At 31.2% G+C, this 21,346-nt stretch overlaps 2 protein-coding genes across 3 annotated transcripts in view; both read right to left on the minus strand.

Annotated features, from left to right (window-relative positions):
• Window positions 1–21,346, minus strand: part of LOC139514377 (exportin-1-like) — a 667,034-nt gene that overhangs the window by 55,703 nt on the left and 589,985 nt on the right. The window lies entirely within an intron of this gene.
• LOC139514384 (serine/arginine-rich splicing factor 6-like) lies at window positions 5,246–18,493 on the minus strand. 2 transcript variants are annotated; one of them, XM_071303542.1, is made up of 9 exons: window positions 18,375–18,493; window positions 16,907–17,041; window positions 16,015–16,085; window positions 15,385–15,504; window positions 12,497–12,538; window positions 11,923–11,992; window positions 7,702–7,775; window positions 6,913–7,044; window positions 5,246–5,779 (listed from the first exon to the last, which is right to left on the minus strand). In XM_071303542.1, the coding sequence occupies exons 2-9, from the start codon at window positions 17,027–17,029 to the stop codon at window positions 5,578–5,580; spliced, it is 834 nt and encodes a 277-aa protein (XP_071159643.1). In that variant the 5' UTR covers window positions 17,030–17,041; window positions 18,375–18,493; the 3' UTR covers window positions 5,246–5,577. The 2 variants fall into 2 exon arrangements, with proteins under 2 accessions (XP_071159643.1, XP_071159644.1); XM_071303543.1 differs by lacking the exon at window positions 15,385–15,504 and adding an exon at window positions 15,543–15,653.

The raw sequence follows: 21,346 nt of genomic DNA on the forward strand, positions 1-21,346 counted from the left end.
TAAAAACAGAACAAACAACATTTTCCAAAAGGCCAAAAAAGTGAAAAAGTATATTTAAACACAACGCATTTGACTAACAGGTCGAACAACTGATGTTCTTTAACCCTGCTGACTGCCATTGGCGATTGCCAAATAAAATTAATCACAAGATGTAACAAAATGGATCTTAATATAAATTTAATACTAAACAGAAAAATATTTAACTTGTGGCCACAATGTTATGCCACAAACATACGGTGTCAATATTTTTTTAGTACACCAGATCCGGATTTCGACAATAAATGTCTCTTCAGTGATGTTAGGGATCGAAACGGTATTTGGAGGGCCATATAAAAAGTACCCTCATTTTTAGAAAAACTCTTGAACTCTGGTGTACAAAAAAAGTATTGACACCTTAAGTTTGTGGCATAACATCGTGGCCACATGTTAATTGTTTTCTGTTTAGTATTAAATTTATATTAAGATCCATTTTGTTACATCTTGTGATCTATTTTAATTGGCAATCGCCAATGGCAGTCAGCAGGGTTAAAGAACATATCAGTTGTTCGACCTGTTAGTCAAATGTGTTTTGTTTAAATGTACTTTTTCACTTTTTTGGTCTTTTGGAAAATGTTGTTGGTGCTGTTTTTATATAATTGTTTGTATTTTACTGCCATGTAAATTGTTTATCCATTCGGTCATTACAATTTATTGTAAATGCGTTTGTGACAATAACATGATCTAACATATTGTCTTGTCGCTATCAACTCAATCATGCAAATAATGTTAAGTATTGAAAAATCAAATCAAATATTGTATGTTTTGTAGTCTTGTAGTCATAATTAAAATTTGTAATGATTCTGCTCTAGTACGGGCACTGTGATAAGTTTGTGGCAGTTAGGATTATTATGTCATTATTATTTCCCTATTGTTTAAAACTATCAATTTCATATTTCTTATTTCTTTATTTGATGATTTAGATGAGGCTTAGGGAGCTACCATTTGATTTTTATGGGGGGGGGGGCTAGGATGAAATTTGAAAAAAATAGGCAGGACAGGAGTTTAGAGTAAAAAAAAAAGGCAGGATGAGACACTTGCAAAAAAAAAAAGTCAGGACGACAATTTAGGTAAAAAAAGTCAGGATAAACTAAAAAAAAAAAGGCAGGACCGAACAGAGTGAAAAATAAAAAGGCAGGACAGAGATTACAGCTAAAAAAAAAATGCAGGACAAAATTTTTCATCCTAGCCCCTCATAAAAGTCAAATGGTAGCTCCCTTATTCAGTATATTTGTTAAATTGCATAGCTTTTGCTATTTGAATTCATTGGTTAAAGATATTTATTTATATTGTACAGTTTAATATTTGCATCGTTGGTTACCTTCTGTGAGAAACTTATATATTTTATAGTAGTTTTAGATTCTTATTTTGAATCCTATGAGGACTGACATTCAGTCCAACCAAGCAGTGGCGGATCCAGAAATTTTCATAAGTGGGGGCCCACTGACTGACCTAAGAGGGGGCCCGCTCCAGTCACGCTTCAGTGATTCCCTATATAAGCAACCAAATTTTTTCCCAAAAAGGGGGGGCCGCCCCCCCCCCCCCCCCAAATCCGCCTCTGCCAAGGAAAGCCAAGCCGTTTCCAACCATCGTTTATGTTAGTGCATTAGCTACATGTCTCCTTAGTACGGGTAATTTGAAGTCATTGAATGCTCCATTTCTATACTTACTTTTGGCATATCATAATAAAAGTTGTACTTTGTTGATTAAATTATATATTGTTTTGAGTTTTTGGTTTTCATTTACTTAGATATATTATAGTGCATCACATTTGGCATCCATCGTCTCCGTTAAATCAGTTCAAAAACCAGAACAAGCCGTGTGGTCCGCATCCCCGAATCTCCAGCAGAATTGTTCCTGCTACAAGTTAATAAAATTATTTGTATTGTATTGTTGAAATGTACTATTAAATGTTGAGATGGAAATTGCATCATTGGTCATGTATTTAAGAAAGAATATACACATGTTATGAGATCAACAGGCGGAAACCCAGTTGAAATAGAACTAAAGAATCGAAGCTCTTTGTTAGAAAAGGCGATAAGTCCTTTCTGTAATATTTACTATAGTAACTAAAATTTTAAAAGTTAAAAGAAACAAATAAAACGACAATTTTATTCTCAATTACGAAGTGTTTTATTTTAAAAACACTATTTGAATAAGTTTTCAATTTATCTATTAGTTAATATGCAGAATAATTAGATATCAAGTCAACGACATGGGTATCTATCAAGTAGGATGTAGAAAATGCATAACCTCCGATTTTTTTTTACCACGGACGGAGAACACTGATATCAATCTTTTAGTTCAGTAATTTTCGTGTCTGCCCTTCCATTATATGACCCAAGAAAAAATTCCAAAAAATGGGTAACAATTGTATCGAAAAGAAAATCGAGTGCATCTTTTTATGTTAGGGTGTGTTTGAGGTGTATATTTTGTCTTTAAAACGTACAAAGCAAGAGTATTTGATATATCATCTCGCTTCAGATTCTATCATGATCGTAAATGTGCTATGTGGATAAATTTATCGGTTTCCAAGAGCAAAATTGACAGCGTGTCATCCCTACAATGGCTTCCATTTCTACGATCGTGAAAATGAACTGGCGTAATGGGGAGATAATTTTGACGAAGTAGAATCCTGACTGCAACTCCAAATGAAAATTGGAAAATGGGAAGACCATTCAGAAACAAGGAGAACAGTGGAAAGTGGAACGAAGGAGATAGGAGTCTTAGCTCAGAAAAAGCAGAGAAGAAGTTACAAGACATAATGCTAAGAAGCCAGCTGGTATTGATCTCATTGGCATCAAATCGTGAGGGTGCTTGAAAAAGTAAGGAAAAAAAAAGAACATATATTGCCTACAACAAATACTATCGATATAAACTGATGCTAGGACAGTATTATATATAACCCTGCAAAAATTAACAAGGAAAAGACGAGACACTGAAATGTTTCACCTGCTTTACTGGTCAAGTTCAATAATATGATATTTATCTAAGGATTTACAAAGACTTGTATCAAGTATCTTATTAAAAAGACTTCCCCAATGAATCAGTGATTGTAATTCCTCGATAGTTATTAAGATCGGATGCATCATTCCCTTTATGAATTGGGAATAAAAAACGTGTGGTCCAGGGTTCATGGTATTTTCCATAAGAAAGACAAAGATGTATAACGGATAGCATGGTACTAATAGGCGTATTCAAAATTTTCTAAAACCACGGGTAATAATTATACATGAACTTCGAATTTGCACCTTATAATCAGCTTGACTATATACCAAATGACAATACGACTTCTCAAAATCCAGGCTAAGAATAAGATGTATGTTGTTTAATTCGATTACGGACACTGCGAATTGGCGGATATGGTCTTGTCTCGATAACGATCCCCATAACATTATTTTGACTCCTTACTAATATGCTCCTTCGACTTAAAGTATCAATTTTAAATTGTAGATTTTTCTTTTAAATTCCACCTAGTAGGTACATACTAGTTTTTAAAAAAATTATCTTTTCAATACATGCAAAATATAAAGAAAATAAATCAGGATACTGTTATTTCATGTGATGTCAAATTTGTTAAAATCGCCTTTTCTTAATTTGTAACTAAGAATGATCATAACCAGAGCTGTGTGTTAAAATGAATTCTCCTCTTTTGAGAATTTATATTGTTATTAAACTTAACAGCTCATAATTAGTTGCCTCTTGGTTGATTTTATACATTATATTTTAAGTAACAGCAGAGACATATAATACAATGTATTATGTGTCTCTGGTAACAGTGACTGGTCATTTCATTTTGTATAGGGTTTTTTTTTCTCGATTCGTTCCAATTTTCTTTCTTTTCGCACTTTACAGGTATCCCTCTCTTCACCTTTTTTAGTTTTTATCATTTAGTGAAATCAACTTCACTAATATATCATATAATATATTCATATAACAAAAGACACGTTTAAAACTATTGACTTGTCTTATTAGGTCCTATTTAATAAAGAGTTGCGACCATCCTGAACATTTTTGTTTTTTTAGTTACGACCATCATGCTCAAATTATTGAATGATCATTTTACGAAAAATTGGAATGTTTTTATGGATTAAATTTTGTTTCAATATCAACGCACTGACGATTAGTATGTATGAGACAAGCGGTTTTACTGAAACATTTTTTTACTGCACGAAAATCGGAAAAGAAAAATGTATCCCTAGAGTTGTCTCCCATCTTCGGATGGTCGTAACTTTAAGTTATGACCATCCGCTTACCACCAGTGCCATACGCCATCTTGAACTTTAAGTTATCGTGCAAGATTCGGATGTTCAAGCACTCACCAACATTAAATGAACAAGAATGCATACCTATGCTAAGAATGACCCCAAAGGTAATTCAAAGCATTGAAAGACATTTAGAAGTAGGTGTCGGTCAGAATGCTCACATGAAACAACACATTACTTTCAAGCTATTGACCAAAATGAGTTATGTTTGTTCAACAGTGAGCAAGATCAACTGTTGACACAGATATATGACATACCTTTAATGTTATTTTGACTGTACAAAGTAAATGTTGAGAGAAATGGCAACACTGTAACGTATAAACTATGTTAATAGTTTTTGGTCTTTTTAAGTTGTCAGGAAGCAGGTGTCCACCAGGCATTGGAATATTGGTTTGACAAGCGTTTTGAAGCCACCACGAAGGATCCAAATCAAGTAAATAAAGAAATTGTGATGCAAACACTTATAAGTAATTGGTATTAATTCAATTTTTATATATTTGTATAAAACATTTACTGATGCCCATTCATTCATTCCTAGTCTTCAAGGAGTTAACTTGAGAGTAAATTAAATTTGTATGTACATACACAAAGGGTGACATTGTTGACATTGTTTAAATATGTTCTGGGCCATGCCTTTCAACGTAGTCTTTTTCCTTGTATAAGACAAATCCTTCCACAAGGGGTGAAAAATTATGCCAAGTTACAGAACCGCCAAAAAAGGTTTTGAAACTTAGAACAGAAACAAGTTGCAATGGACAAATGCATGCACAAGCTAATCACTAGAGGCCTTTCACAAATCAATTATCAGGACCCAATTAATCAAACCATGCATCAAAGTTTATTCTTCCCAAGTAAAGGATAGACAAACCAGGAGAAGTGATCCTGCAATCAATATGCGTCTTATACAATTTGCATTCCTTTTTCTAATTTTCTTCAGGAGAATAAACATTTTGAATGACATTTATTTACACATGATCAATACAATGTTACAAAATAACAAAATATACAAGATATTTACAATGACTCTTACTTACATCATAGCCTTAAAAAAATAAATATTAAAGTAAAAAGAATGGTTTATGACATATCATGCTGCAGAACTGTATGATCATTTATCAATATACATTATTACATCACATAAAACAGAATTCATCTAGCAAATACTGTATAATGCCACGAGTAACCCGCTATGCATTAAATAAATCACAAGTGTTTGCATCATTAAATGTCAATTTATGAGATGATGATGAAAATATCAATAGATGATCACAAAATTTCAATCTTTATCTCCATGCTCTTCTGGTGATTTTGATCGTGATTTTGAAGCTTCTGTACGGTCTACACTGGGACTTCTGGATTTACTTCTACTTCTACTACGACTTCTGCTTCTTGAGCTTTTACTCCTGCTGCGACTTCTGCTTGCACTTCTTGACCTTCTTCCTCTTGACCTCGATCTGCTCCTACTTGGAGATCTTGACCTTAAATAAATTCAATATGTGGTTAACTCTTCAACTCACAAGCAGCATATTGAATTTGTGAGATTACATCAACGTCATTATAATTAAAATGTGAATCAGTACACGTTGAGTATGATGTCTACACTTATTTCAGACCTGAAAGATTGTCATCATTTTCACTTGTTTGAATATTAAATTCATAAAATATTTTATAGCAATAACTATATCTTAAGGGACAGTGAAACATTGTAAGGATAACCAGAATCACCAAAAATAATGTACATATCATCTACCAACACCAAATTACTTTTAATAACAGATGTACAAGATACACATACTGTTGATTCATTCATTTTCGTGAATCAATATTCATGGATTGCGTAAAACTTGCATATTTGTGGATATTTGATTTGGTGGTTTTGACAATCTCTGTATACATAGCCTATTAAAAATATGTATTTCATTGAACATTTGATTGGTTCACTTGTACCCATGAAACCCACTAAAAATTGGTATCCAACGAATAATAATGAATCCACAGTAGTCCAGATAGCCTGACTTGGTGTGCCTGAAATGTGGATTGAGGTAACAAGGTGGTTGTGTTTGATTAGGATCAACAGCCATAATTCCATATAGGAAAGACTTATCTTACACATTGGTGCCAAATAATCATTTTCATTACTGTAAATTCAGAAATTATTGCATGCATTTATTATTGCGATTTTGTCATTTTAGACTTAAATGCGATTTTAATTTTTACGATTTTGAGAAAAATCCTGTTAAATTCATATAAAATATTTAAAAATGCGAGTTTTAATTATTGCGTTTACGACTCAGTCGCATTTTTCGCAATAATAAAAACCTCGCATTAATTTCTGAATTTACAGTATCACTGGAAATGTCTATATGCCAAATTTCAATTTTTCTGTGCTTCTGCTTTGTCACTTCTATTTAGCAGTGATTAGCTATTAACCATTTGTAAGATTGTGTATGTGATGTGTGTTTGCTATGTTTTATGTATTGCCAATGTCATGTAAAGCTTAGGTGAAGCATTTAAGACTTTGTATAATGTGCTAATTTATTAAAAAAAAGACACATCAAAACTGTTCCAAGAATTCAAATTCAAGTATTTTTGCAATTTAAGTTGTACAAACCTCCTCCTACTGCTTCTACTACTACTTTTTGGTCTGTCTTCTACCAACTTGATTTTTCTACCATTGATTTCTGTATTGTCTAATTTATCCAAAGCTGCCTTCATGTCTGAGTATGAGGAAAATTCAACAACTCTACAAATGAATTGCACATCTATTATACAGTTCATTAGAGCCCATTTCAAATGTCATAATATCAAGTCATTATATCACATGAATTATTGTTGGACATTGTATGCATTCCTCAAATAGCAGTTTTGGGGCAAAAAAGTTGTTTGTACTAAATCCTCTTAATTCTAATACAAAAGAAAAAAGTCAACATCTTTGTTTTTTTTTATTTCAATTTACATGCATGACATTTTTAATGTGAGTAATAGGTATTAATGCACTAATTACCACCAACTTAAAGGTGGGTAGGTTTTCCCTCCACAAAAATGCGGTGTTCATTTAATCAGAAGACTGATGTTTTTGGTTAAAAAAACCCACACACACTAGATGTTTAACATGTTGGTTTACAGGTACAGCAATAAGATATTTATCCGTAATAGAGCATACTGCTCAAATAGATACTGATAATGTGTATCAGTTTGGTTGATTTAAGAGACCACTTATCTAAATATCATAAAATAATTTTCGAGTTTGAGTTACCTGGGGAAAATGCAAATTATTAAACCACAAATAAGGTCACCTTGACAAAGCAAAATCTTCTCCATACCAAGAAAAATTTATTGCAAGGTGATAAGTTTATCAACAGTATGCAATAATTACGTTTATCAAATTGTAATGACTTACCCTTCATTTTTGTGCTGCTTGTGTGCATCAGCATATGTGACTTCTCCAGCCTGTCTCATATAGTCTTTCAAATCCTTTAAGTAAATAATAGATATATGTATTTGCAAGACCCATTAGTGGCCTTCAGCTGTTGTCTTCCCTTTGGTCATGGTTGTTGTCTCTTTGACACATTCCCCATTCCCATTCTAAATTTTTATTTTTAAATTTTATCTTTGCCATTTCTGTATTACTTAAGAAATAATTCATGGGGGCTTGAATATATCGTGATTTTACCATGGGTTGGCCCTTTATGACAAATATTTTACCCTGAGCGATTTACCACGGGTTGGCCCTTTATGACAAATATTTTACTCTGAGCGATAGTGAGGGATAAAATATCAGCATAAAGGGACAACCCGTGGTAAAATCACGATATATTCAAGCCCCCATGAATTATTTCGATTCTAATAGGACAAATACGGCAATTGTTTTGGATCGTAACGCTCTAGGTGAAGGCATTACTTGCTATTCCCATAAATAAACACACTATTAAATTGATGTAAAAAACGGAGCAAACTGAATAAGTGACATGCTAAAAATTTCTACAATAACATATTTAGATAGGTTTTGATGAATCTAAATAATAATTGCACTTATATGTCTTTTATGTACACAAAAAATGGCTTATATAACACATTTAGCATCGTGTGTTTATGTTTCCTTGTTGTGATGATTTTTGGTTTTACAAGCGTGTTTTTTCCCTTAAAATCAGACATGGGGTAATTGAAATATGTAATTGTAATTGACTGTAATTAATTACAATTTATCATGTAATTGAATGTAATGTGTAATTGAGCATTTTTTCAATTACATGTAATTGAATGTAATTAATTACATAGCCAAAATTGCCTGTAATTGACAATTACTTTTCAATTACAAGTCAATTACATTTGAAATTTTGGATCAAAAGATTAAATCTTGTGTTTTCTCAAAAAATTATTAAAAGCAATAATCTTAACAAATGTTGTAAGCTGACAAAGAAAAGCCTTCACAGTATACTTTCTGTATTAACACAACCATGGTAGATTCTTCATTTTGTATTGAATGATAAAAAAAATGTAGACACATGCCATAATTTTAAAAGAAACCACTAGGAAGTCACTGTCTTGACCTTAATTAGTAGATTTAGATAGATATTTTAAGACATTGATTTAACATAATTAACTTTATTCAAGGACTGAAATAACCAATAAATATAACCTCTGGCTATTTGTTTTATTACAAACTATATAATGACTGTTTTTATAACAGTTATGTTAAACAGATATAAGGCTAATTAGAGAGAGATAAATATACCCCTAGGGCCTATAGGTACATGTTTAAATTCTTGAAGGGATAATGCATATGACAAAATCTCACTTGCAAAATTTGTTCACTATATATATGAATGTTGAAAGAAAACATTTTATCAGATTTAAAAATGAGCTCCAAGAGTGTACTGGAACATTTTACTGTTCCTGATGACTTCCAAAATGGAAATACTTTCAAAGGAAAATGTATGCATTGTGGCACCCTCATTAGTGGAAGTTATAAAGTTACATCCAACTTTGTTACACATATCAAGGTAATACTATATAAGAATTTTAAAAATTAATAAATTCATAATGCTTCTTTTTCATTTCTAATCAGATTTCATTTATCTTATATCCTCTAATAGCTTACATTTAAATTTGGAAAATATTTTGTTTATTAAATTAATTAGTTGTGATTAAAACTAAAGTTTATTTTTGTTTTAAGAAGTCAGATTTCTAAATCACTTATTTAAGATAAATAATTTGAATAAGCTGGGATAAAAATGAAAATCATTTCAAAAAATAAAAAATAGTGCTCTTTTTTTGTATCATTTACAATCAAATAAATTTAAATAAATGTAAAATTTCAATAGGTAAATTAAAACAATTTAATATTTTCAAGATATTAAATAAGGCCTTTTGTAATTTTCAGAGAAAACACAGAGATTTGTACATTCTGCATTCTGAGAATAAAGAAATTCAACCAACATTGACACAATGCATAAAAAAAAGTGTAAAATATTCACCGTCTGATCCAAAACAGTTAGAAATGACAAATGCTCTTATAATGTTCATAGCTGATATAGCATATAGAGCAATGTATAATACTTATGTACATATCATAGAATAAATGCATGTTTTCAATGTTTTATCTTAAATTTTCTTTCAAATGTAATTGAAGTAATTAATTACATTTGCCAAGTAATTGGAATGTAATTAATTACATTGGTAAAAAAAGTCAAATGTAATGTGTAATTTAATTGAAGATTTTGTAATTGTAATTGAATGTAATTAATTACTTTCAAATGTAATTGACCCCATGTCTGCTTAAAATGCTTATATTCTGACGTCATCATTCTATGACATCATTCTATGACGTCAGGTAGCACATTTATAAAAAAGCATATGACGTGGGAGTACGATGGGAACAGCCCAAACAGTAACTGTATATTCATATTTTACCACGGGTGTGTACTCAAAAGGTTTGAAGGACGTCATGTTAGAATTTGCATTATACCTACCTACCTTTAATCATACCTTTGCTATCGCTGTAAACGGAAACTTGCAAACATCCTAACTGCATATTGGGGACTGGGAACAACTATATCCCTTGAAATTTTGGTGGTAAGTGTTGAATTAAAAGCTCTCATTAATAGCCAATTTAAGGTATCGATTCATATACTTGTGGTTGTAAGGCACATTAAAGTTTATGAAAAAGACTGTTAAATGCAGACAAGTTTGATGAATGATATGAACAATGTTTAGATTCACAATGTAACAATACTAATTACAATTGTCACTTAAGTTTTTTTTTAAATAATTCATGGAAACTAATCATTTTACAACTGCATATCATACATCTTTTAAGTAGGTAGTTTACAAATCACAAATTGTCTAGTTTTGATAAAAACATTAATGCCATTAAAAATTTGCCATTAGCTATAAAGGACACCAAAATCTATCGATCAATAACATTGACAAACAACTGTAAACTAAAAAGCCTTACAATCACATGCCTTTTGAATTGTTTTAAATTCTTTTTTTTATGTTTTGCACATCTTTAGTCATGATCTTCTTCTCATTACTGGTATTATAAACACTCGTTTTAAAATCCAATAGTTTTTATCTTTATTATTCCATTGTTCTCTCCATACATGTGCATTAAAAAGATGTGTATAATTTTATAACAGAATTACCTCTACTGAATAGAAACTGACATCGCCTGAGAGCTTAATGAACCCTTGCTAGAGAGAGCAACAGGACTTCTAGTGCACTTCTTTTTATTTCATCATTACTTTGCAGCAGTAATCTGCCCTTTTTCTGAACATAGGAAGATAGCAAGATCTATCCAATCCTGATGTATGGATAGCTCTAGCCAACAGGCATTCGTCACAATTTTTGTTTTCCAAAGATTGACCATGCTAGTCATGTAAAGCGAGACTTTCCCATCAGTGTAGGACCCTCTTTGTCTTCTGAAGGATGAACATCAAGCTAGCTAGACCCCCTCGTCTCACAGTCAACACATCATAAGCAAGAACAAGAGTGAAACACATTGAAGTTGCCATTCCTTGTGGCACTTTTGGGGAGGAAGCTGTGATTAGACCCTTCGTCCTTCATCATGCTCCTGTCACCTCACCTTTGAGGGTTCTTATGAGAGAAGACAATACTATTTAGATATGAAACATTAATATGTAAATTGTCACAATCTATATATTCCTTTTAAATGTTGTAAATATAAGCTCTATTTACACTTGAACAATTGACATCTGAATTACTTCCAAAATTAAATTAAAGAAAACCATGTGGCCAAAATTGATGAAATGAAGATTAAAACACTGATAAAATACTTTCCCCATTAAAAACAACAGCTATTTTTGGTATCATTTAGTTTGAATACATTTTGTGTTTCTTATATGTACATAAATTAAAAGGAATATACAGCAAGTGAAAAGTTGTTCAATTTGGTGTTTGAACATTAAATGATCTATTAGTTTGTCTTGGTGTATTAAATATGAAAAGAGGAAAACAAGTGATTTTTTTAGCGATGACCAAGGTATAGTATCTTCAAAATTTTCTCTAGACTCTATTGAGAGTTAATAAACCAGAGCATAGATAACATAAAATAAGGAAACCCATTTAAGTTATTTGATAACAGATATAACATTCATACCTGCCAGCTTACTCTCGATGAAAGGTTTTCTACAATTAATCTGTTCTCTGTTCTTGTAGGTGGTCCATACCTGTAAAAGTATAATTATTATACTGCTATCATTAAAACATCAACTCTTGCAAGCAGTTACTATAAACAAACTTATTGTCGCGAGCGATTTATTTTCGTGACTTTTGCGAGTAGAAACATTACAGTATTCTCTCCAGATAATTCATTAAGCATCCTGGTAAACAGGGGAAATTGAAATACCATCTTGTTTCTAAATATTATAGCATCACATTATTTCATAACATAATCTATAAGAAATCCACTTTAGATAGCATCACATTACCATGATGCTAAACAGCCCTGGGGAGAACACTGCGATTATGCGAATATAAATCATCACGCATATGTAAAACTTGGAACTTTCCTTATTAAACTACATCAAGTTAATAAGAAAATCGTGAAATTAAATAGCCGTGATATGGTCTAAAAAGGGTAAAATGTGAAAGAAATCAAGACAAACGAAAATCATATAAAGAATCTCCACTTGGAGCCAATAATGTTCTACATAAAATATACAATACTGTACCTGTCACCACCACTGTTCTGTCCAAAGCCGCCCCTTCTATAACTATAATTCAAAAGAAGACATTGTCAGATAAACAACATTATTCACCAATACTTGAGATCATAAGAAATTTTTCACTTGCTATATCTTTGAACATTTGTTTTTTAACACTACATTCTATTAGTTTTTTTTTTGTATATACATAAAACAATGACCATCATTCAAAATCTTACCTAGGAGACTGATTTATATAAATTTTTCCAAAGTCGTTTCAGAATCCAATATTTGAACTTCATGTAACAATAATTCTTGTTCTTGTATTTTTTTCATTAATAAATTCTGTTTAAGGGGGCTCCTGGGTACAAATCAATATTTTTTTCTAATATAGGATTTCATTATATTTTTTTATAAATGAACTTTATCATATACTTAAAAGAAAAATGAAATAAAAAAATGGGATCACCGTTCATTTAAGCTCACAATCTGCCTCCGGAAGAAGCATACATTTTTGTTAATGTCCTTTTTTTCTGTTGAGCTAATAGGAGAAATAGAGGTAATATCGAAATAAAAAAATAACCTAATTACAGAAATCGCTTAAATTTTACAATTATTTAGTTTATGTACAGCTTATTTGAAAACAATAATAAAAAATATAGGTCACCGATGAGTTTAAAAAGATATTTCAAATTTAATGCCAAAAAATGGCATTTTTGCACCAAAGGGAGATAATTTGGAGCTTTTTCAATGATACAAACATTTTTAAAGTCATCTGGGGCCAAATCGAATTGTTTTTTTGGGTTGATTTTTGTACCATATCATAAAGTAATAACTAACAGTGTAATAAATAAAATTTGTAATGAAAAAATAAAGGTTTAATTTTTTGCTGAAATTTTTGTACCCACAAGCCACCTTAAGGGCATACGATACAGTTACAGGGGAGGTAATGACGTTGCTAACGTAAAATGTTATTTTTGCGACGTCAAACTATGACATATCGGGAAAAGATGCATTTTTCGACTGATTTTTATCATTCAAACTGATTTAATTTGAAAACGAGTGCATGGACCCCTATTTTTTAAAACGGCAATTTGTTTCATTTTGCAAGGAGATTATGTGACTCAAATTTTATAAAAAACTGTAAATAGAGAATTTTTTTTAATTTTGATAAACATGCAGCAAAAAATGACGTTAGTTCCTCTTATCATGAACATTTGATAAATATGAGTTATTTCTGAATAAAAATTGCATAATTTTTAATGATACTTATTAAATACAGAAATTACCGATTATTGAACAAAAAAACATTTGTGTTTATCTTTTTTCGAAAAAGAAAAAACGGACACAAATCTGAATTTTGAGCAAATATACAAAATTTCGACCTCATTTTACTCAAAAAGTAGCACATGAAGGTATGTTTTTTATTACATATTTGATCTGAACATTATTTTCCGTTAATATGAAAATTCAGGTCACATGTTAAGAAATCTATAGTATTTCAATTGGTTAGAATATAGTTTAAATGGCATTGCTCACTACAATTCAAAATATAGTTTTGAACATCATCAACAATATGCCTTGCCAAATAGAATTGTGGTCAATTTATGTACATTCTACATGTACATATTACATGACCTCAACTTAAGATAGCACAATACAAAGATTTTTTCACTCCCAATCAGACAACTTTAAACTGATGTAGTTCATTTCATCCTTCTTTATATTTTATAAATGAGGTACCAAAAGAAATAAGAAAGATTGACCTTTCAAATTGTGATAATTTCATTAAGATATAATTATTACGTAATTAATTATCATGTAATTAGTTGCCATATTGTGATGTCCACACTTGGATGAATTTAGCGTCTTTGTTTTTCATAGCATCCCAAAATATTTTATAGATTCTTGTACAACACAGCTTGACCTCCAAAACTGTGTCTCAGATTTCCAAAAACATCAATAGAACAAATTTTATACCCAATTGAATTTCGTGGTCTCTTATGAATTGATGTTGCAAACTTCATTGAAGATTTATGAGAGAATGAAATACAATAGGAAAAGTCTGAGACACAGTTTTGGAGGTCAAACTGTATTGTGCAAGAATCTATGAAATATTTTGGGATGCTATGAATAACAAAGAAGCTAAATTCATTCAAGTATGGACATCACAATATCGCAACTAATTACATAATTAATTATGTAATAATTATGTTATAATGAAATTATCACAATTTGAAAGATTAATCCTTCCTTCTTCTTTCTTTTGGTACCTCATTTATAAAATTTAAAGAAAGATGAGTGGAATTACAACAGTTTAAAGATGTCTGATTGGGGATGAAAAATCTTTGTATTGTGCTACCTTAATCAAGTAATGAGATTGATTATTTTTTGATTGCGTTATGTCCAGTGGCAGTTATTTCATATGTAGGAACATTTATATACATGTACATACACAACCTAAACTATATTCAAGGATGTTAGAAAATTATTCTTTATCATGTTATAAACAGAGAACTCAATGAAAACTTCAGTGAAATCACAAGTAGCGTTCTGTGAAAAGTCTCTGTTAAAATGAATGCTTCAACATTGTAACTGACTATAAAAGAATGTTCCCCAAGATAGCCTGATCCAAATGATTATTTCTCATAAGGTTATATGTTCACTGTTTTGGTGGTAGAAAAGGTTCTTTCTGAATGTAACACTTAAAGTAACTTAAAGTCTTAAACCTAAATTTTATTCTTTTCCTCTAAAATATCATTCCATTGCCTTGAACTAGTACTTCAATGAGATACTTTAGCGACCATTTAACTTCTTTAGGTAAAGGAAATAAAGACAAAGCAGTGGTTGATGAAGTTTGTCTAGCCATTAAAAACAACAGATTTCTGATTGTCATGCAGCACAGATTGTCTTACTTATCTCTTCCTCCTCGTCGACTACGTGGTGGAGGATAGTCTCTATACCCGCCTCTATCTCTACCTCCATCACGTCTATCATCACCTCGAGGAGCTCCACGAGCATGTTCAACAGTACATCTGAAACAATACAAATCTAAAATATATTTGGCCCTTACTTTGTCTGCCCTGAAGGTCGCCTTGAATTCCCAGAGTTCCCATAATCCCTTTCATGTGAATAGTTACTGTTCCTATTTCGAGGGGTGCCACGAGCATGTTCTAAACTTATTCTGTAAAAATCAAACAATTCAAATTCATACATGTATATAATCTTCTTAAAAATCAAACAATTCATATTCATACATGTATATAATCTTCTTAACGAAACAATCAATTCTGCTAAAAGTTATTTTGTAGGAAAAATGCTCCTTTACTTTAATCTCTTTTATTTAAAAGTACATAATGATTGATCACTCCAATAAGTTTTGCATAACAGCATTCCAATATTTCTGTTATACAATTTATGAACTTAATACTTTAAAACTACCAATAATACTTTAATATTGAAAGTTACAGTCTGTTTCATATAGAAACAAATTTTATAGAAAAAAAAACGTTATTAGCCCTATTATAAATTGAACATCTTTATACCTTTCTCCACACAAATCTTTCCCATTTAATTCATAAACAGCATCATCTGCATCCCTGTGGTCTTCAAATTCCTGGAAATAAATTATCTCTAAAATTAAATTACATTTAGGCTTTTGAAGGTTTTAATAAAATCTGACTGCATGTGCTACAGTATCCTTGAAAACTTTGCCATACAAGATCAGATAACTCAAATAATAACTTTTATAACAATGTTTAAAGGAATATGTCAGGAAACTACCTTTTTTGTTTGTAGTCAGAAAAAAATATATTCAGAAAGCACATTTTCATTTAGAAATTAAACTGAGGGCTATTCCAGAAAAAAATGTATGGGGGGGGTTGGAAGGCAGTTTTTGTCAGCACCCGCCACCCAGACAATTGTAATTGAGAATTATAGTGCATTATAGTGTCAAAAGTTGCTCTGATACCAATTACCCATGTATTATAAATACAATGTGCCTTCCAACCCCCCCCCATATATTTTTTTCTGGAATAGCCCTGATGCTAATTTCGACCTTCAATGATTTTTCAAGGAATAAAGTTTCACATCAAAAATTTATTAAAACACATGAGAGCTTATTTCAGTAGATATAAACAAGCCACCAAAGTTTCATGAAAACTACTTAAGAGTGTTTTTAAATTATTGTCAGAAAACTGGAAATTCTACATTCTTTATGAATAAAATCCCTTAATTGGGAAACCATCTAAAGTTTGATAAAAATTTGTGAAAGCGTTTTCGAGTACTGTACAAAGAGTTTACTACAGACAACGCCACAACGTTCGGTATACCATTTTACATCCTGTCCACAGAGACAGGCATACAAAAATTAATATTAAATGCATAAAAATTGTATTTACTACAATATGAAGATGTTATTCTTTGAATATAACTTACAACAAAACCATAACCATTTTTTAACATAACATCTCTAACTTTTCCGAAGCCTTTAAAAAACCTTTCAACATCTTTTTCTCGTGCATGATATGACAGTCTTCCTATATATACTCTTGTTCCCATTTTGAATTGTGCCTGAAAAAAAACAAGATACAAATGTATTTTTTACAAGATATTTGTAATCCACATTTTACTATGTTTTATAGTACATATTCATGACAAATGCAGCAACTTGATGATCAATCCTGAACATTTTTAAAGGCATAAAAAAAAAATTCAAATTTAATAACTTTGAATTTTCACAAACATTAACAACATTTATCTTGCATATATATTGGTCCAACCATGCTTTAAAACTTTCCTAGATGCCTCAATTTTGTCTGTACTTAGATCAGATTTTGTGGTGTAAGCAGACATATTTTAGGTTTGACAAGACAGCAAAAAGCTCTACAAAAGCTTATGTTTGTAATGTTCATGTACTCAGACTTCAAATAAAATTTTTGGATTCTATTCCTTTTGAACGTTAAATTTGGTTTGTAGCTCTTCAGTACAGAATCCTTTGATTTGATTTTTTATTAAATTGGGTAACAGACATCTACATGTACGCTGGAACTGTGTCCAATTTCATCATAATTAGAACCCACGAGTACCTAACATCAGGGCCTAAAAAGTAATATAAGATTTTTTGAGACGGAGAAGCGACTTCTCCTTCCATGAGAGAGTAGGGAGAAGAGGTCAATTTCATGGAGAAGTCTATATCTTTTCAATTTTTGTCAAATAGGTGTGAAATGACAGAGGGTGAAGCAACCCTTTAAATCATGAAACACTTGAAAATATATTGTAGGACTACATTAAAGTGAGAAACAGTCATAACTTAAATAACGTCACATCTAAATTCCCTATCAACAGAACCAAAATCGGAAACGTCACGGCATTTCCGTTTCTTTTTTAAACAGATTAATTTTGAAGATTAAATATGTTTAAATTGAAAAAAAAAATCATAGACTTCGTCCCCTTTAACAGGTAATGACTACCACAGGAGCCTGTAATTCAGTGGTTGTCATTTGTTGATGTGTTTCATTTTTTTCTACTTCATTTTTTTATATATAAATAAGGCTGTTTGTTTTCTCGTTTTCGTTTGAATTGTTTTACATTGTCATTAAGGGGCCTTTTTTTATAGCCGACTATGCGGTATGGGCTTTGTTCATTGTTGAAGGCCGTACGGGACCTATAGTTGTTAATTTCTATGTCATTTTGGTCTCTTGTGGACGGTTGTCTCATTGGCAATCTTACCACATCTTCTTTTTTAAATAAAAAAATTTAACCATTTTAACTTTAGGCTTTATGGGTGTACATGAAAATAATTTGCATCTAGTTGATAAACATTTTGGTAGTTGCTTCGCATATAGACATATAGAATATGAATGCTACGTGCATGCTTTACCAAATTATTAAACTTATAGCTTACGTCTCCTAATTTTTTAATTTTTGCCTTTGATTTTTTCCAAATTCAGTATCGAGTAAGATCTTTAACTTCAATGCGTTGAACCTAAGGAGTAAAAAGAGTTTTTGAGACCTCAAATTCGGGGTTTCCATTTTCTATTACACGAAAAATATTTTACTTTTTTTCCGGAATACGGAATAGGCCGAAAATTCTCGATTACATTTTATATTGGTATATGTGTAACATACTGAATATTGCGATCGGGAACCAGTCTAAGGCTATGGTCACGTTATTTGTGATCAAATCATGTATCTTCAATGCAAGTTCCGTTAAGACAACCAACTTCTCCCTCCAATTTAGAACTTATGCGGTATACTACTGTCGCCTTTATTTATTTTAAAGTAGGCCACTTGGACAAAAAAATAGTGCATTTGGTGTCACTGTTTACAAATATTGGCAGAAATGAAACTTTTGGTGAAATATATTTATAATAAAACCATTTTGAGCCAATTTTTTTTTGTCTATGAGTTTACATTCAACATGGAGGATTAATGCACTTCATATTATACTAATTTAAGATTTCCAGAAAACCAAGGGTTATTCAAAAGTTTAGGGGTACCTCTATTCGGGAGACCTCTTCTTTCTTATATGATTTTAAATGTATGTTGAAAATTGGCATGTAGAAAGCTGATACATGCATGTACAATTCAGGATATACCTGGTTTCTATGAAGTTAAACTTAAAATAAAATATTTAAAAAGTGTTGATGCCTGTTATCTGCTAGATATATAAAAGTTAAATGCATTTTGCATTTCAGACTCTGCGGAAAGATTAAATCTTTTTTCGATTTTAATGTAAAAATAAACTAATTTGGAATACTAGTACAACTTTGAGATACTCCCTCTCATGTAACAACTGTTTTTTTTTTATATTGTATTGATTGTCCTTGATTTGCATGGAAAATAAATATCTCAGACTGGAAAAAAAACTAAAATCACAAAAATACTTAACTCCGGGGAAAATTCAAAACAGAGAGTCCCTAATGAAATGCAAAATCAAATGATAAAACACCTCAAACGAATGTACAACAACTTTCATATTCCTGACTTGGTACAGGCATTTTCAAATGTAGAAAATGGTAAATTGAACCTGGTTTTATAGCGCTAAACCCCTTACTTGTAAAAGAGTCGCATCATATTCCACTATATTTACAAAGATGAGTGAACAAAACAGACATAATAGGTAAAATTGTCAAAATAGGGGTACATCAGTCATCACCGTGTCACAGTCTCAATCAGAACAAAAACAAACAAATATTTAACAAAGAAGCCGAAAAAAGCATAAATAAAATCTAACAACCAGCAATAATGAAAGATGATACAAACAACACATTGACGGGATGCATAAGTACCGAGCCACGTCAAATGGATATCACAAAAAACAGACCAAACAGTAAAAGTAATATTAATACTAGAACAACGACAAACAAAAGAACAGTTAATTAATATAACACGTTAATAAAATGGTAAACAAGGTCGATCAGTACGCAGAATCTATACACCAATACCATCATGTATTATTTGTGAAGTTGGTACGGAATATTTACCAACAAGGTCTTGGTACCTTCCGATGACCTTTTTTAGAAAAAGGAATAGACGTTTTTTGACATACCTCTGGTTCATCAACTATTTGCTCAGACACTGGTGACGTTTTACAAAGTCTGAGTAGAAGATGCAAGCTCTTGAATATCGAATAAGTTGAGAAATGTATATCCCATATGCAGGTGAAGTTGGTATATTGCTACTAAGGATGGGGAAATGATAATTTTAAAATTAAAATCGTCTCGTTTGTCATAGATTCTGATACTGAGATGACTATATTTATGTCAAATACGAGGTATAAGTCTAAAAATCAGTGAAAGGAAGCCGTGTCTGAACTATAGGTGAGTTAAAGAGTGTAACTGAATGGACAGTATCAAATGCAATTCAGGTGTTTTGCCTTTTGCAGGAACGAAAAAAAAATCCCCACCAAAATCCAATAATGATTTTATCTTTCTGAAACAAAAAATGTTTTTAATGCCATTGTTATATTATAGTTTGTTTCTGTGTTTGTTGCATTTTAGTGTTGTATTTCTGTTGTGTCGTTGTTCTGTGTTTCCCTCAGTTTTAGTTTGTAAATCGATTTATGAATTTTGAACAGCGGTATACTGCTGTTGACTTTATTTATATATCTAGTGGATGCCAGGCATTAATACTTTCCAAACAGCACGGGTAAGTCTGTACACAGAGTATTTTTTTAGGGGTAAAATTATACAGCTTTGTCAATTTGTTATGATGATTGAACCTTGATCATGATAGACATCACTTTGATGTTATGTTATTTGAATTCAGGACAATTGTGTACTAACAATAAAATTTACACGGATGTCCTTTTTTTAACAATCTAATTAAAATATTGATCTATGATCATATGTAGTATAACGAAACAGAGATCAATATTTTAATTATATTGGTTTTTTTAACATACTCAGTACAGCCAAACGTAGGTTTAACATGGCGTACACAATTCAATTGGATGAGTTTATTTTTACTTCTAGGAGATTTCTTTGGATATTCATAAAGTAATGAGATGTTGTATAATTGAACATTAGACGAGATGAATTAGAAAATTAGACGAGCTGAAATATCCACATCAGACTCAGACCCAAATGACGCAGAAATTAACAACTATAAAGAAGTTTAAACAACGTTTAGAAGCAGTTATAGGCCGCCGTTCAGCTGTCAAAATAGTTAAAGTGAGAGTTATTTTAAAGCAATTAATACTGAATAATGAGAAAAACTGTCAGCTATAAAAGGGCTAACATGAAAAATGTTAAAGAAAATACAACCGATAAAACTAACGGCCTATCACAAGCCCAGTAGTCAGTTTGTGCTGACATGAATTATCATTGATATTGTTATATTTATAAATTAACTGTTTACAAAATTTTGAATTTT

The sequence above is a fragment of the Mytilus edulis genome, chromosome 3 (genome assembly GCF_963676685.1).
Source record: "Mytilus edulis chromosome 3, xbMytEdul2.2, whole genome shotgun sequence".
NCBI lineage: Eukaryota > Metazoa > Mollusca > Bivalvia > Mytilida > Mytilidae > Mytilus > Mytilus edulis.

Excerpts from the sequence above, each read along its gene's own strand:
- LOC139514384 (XM_071303542.1), bottom strand. The coding sequence starts at position 17,029 with ATGGGAACAAGAGTATATATAGGAAGACTGTCATATCATGCACGAGAA. Across the intron at positions 7,776-11,922 it reads CATCGAGAGTAAGCTGGCAG|GATTTGAAAGACTATATGAG; the intron begins GTATGAATGTTA and ends ATTTACTTAAAG. Across the intron at positions 5,780-6,912 it reads AGTAGAAGCAGTAGGAGGAG|GTCAAGATCTCCAAGTAGGA; the intron begins GTTTGTACAACT and ends AATTTATTTAAG.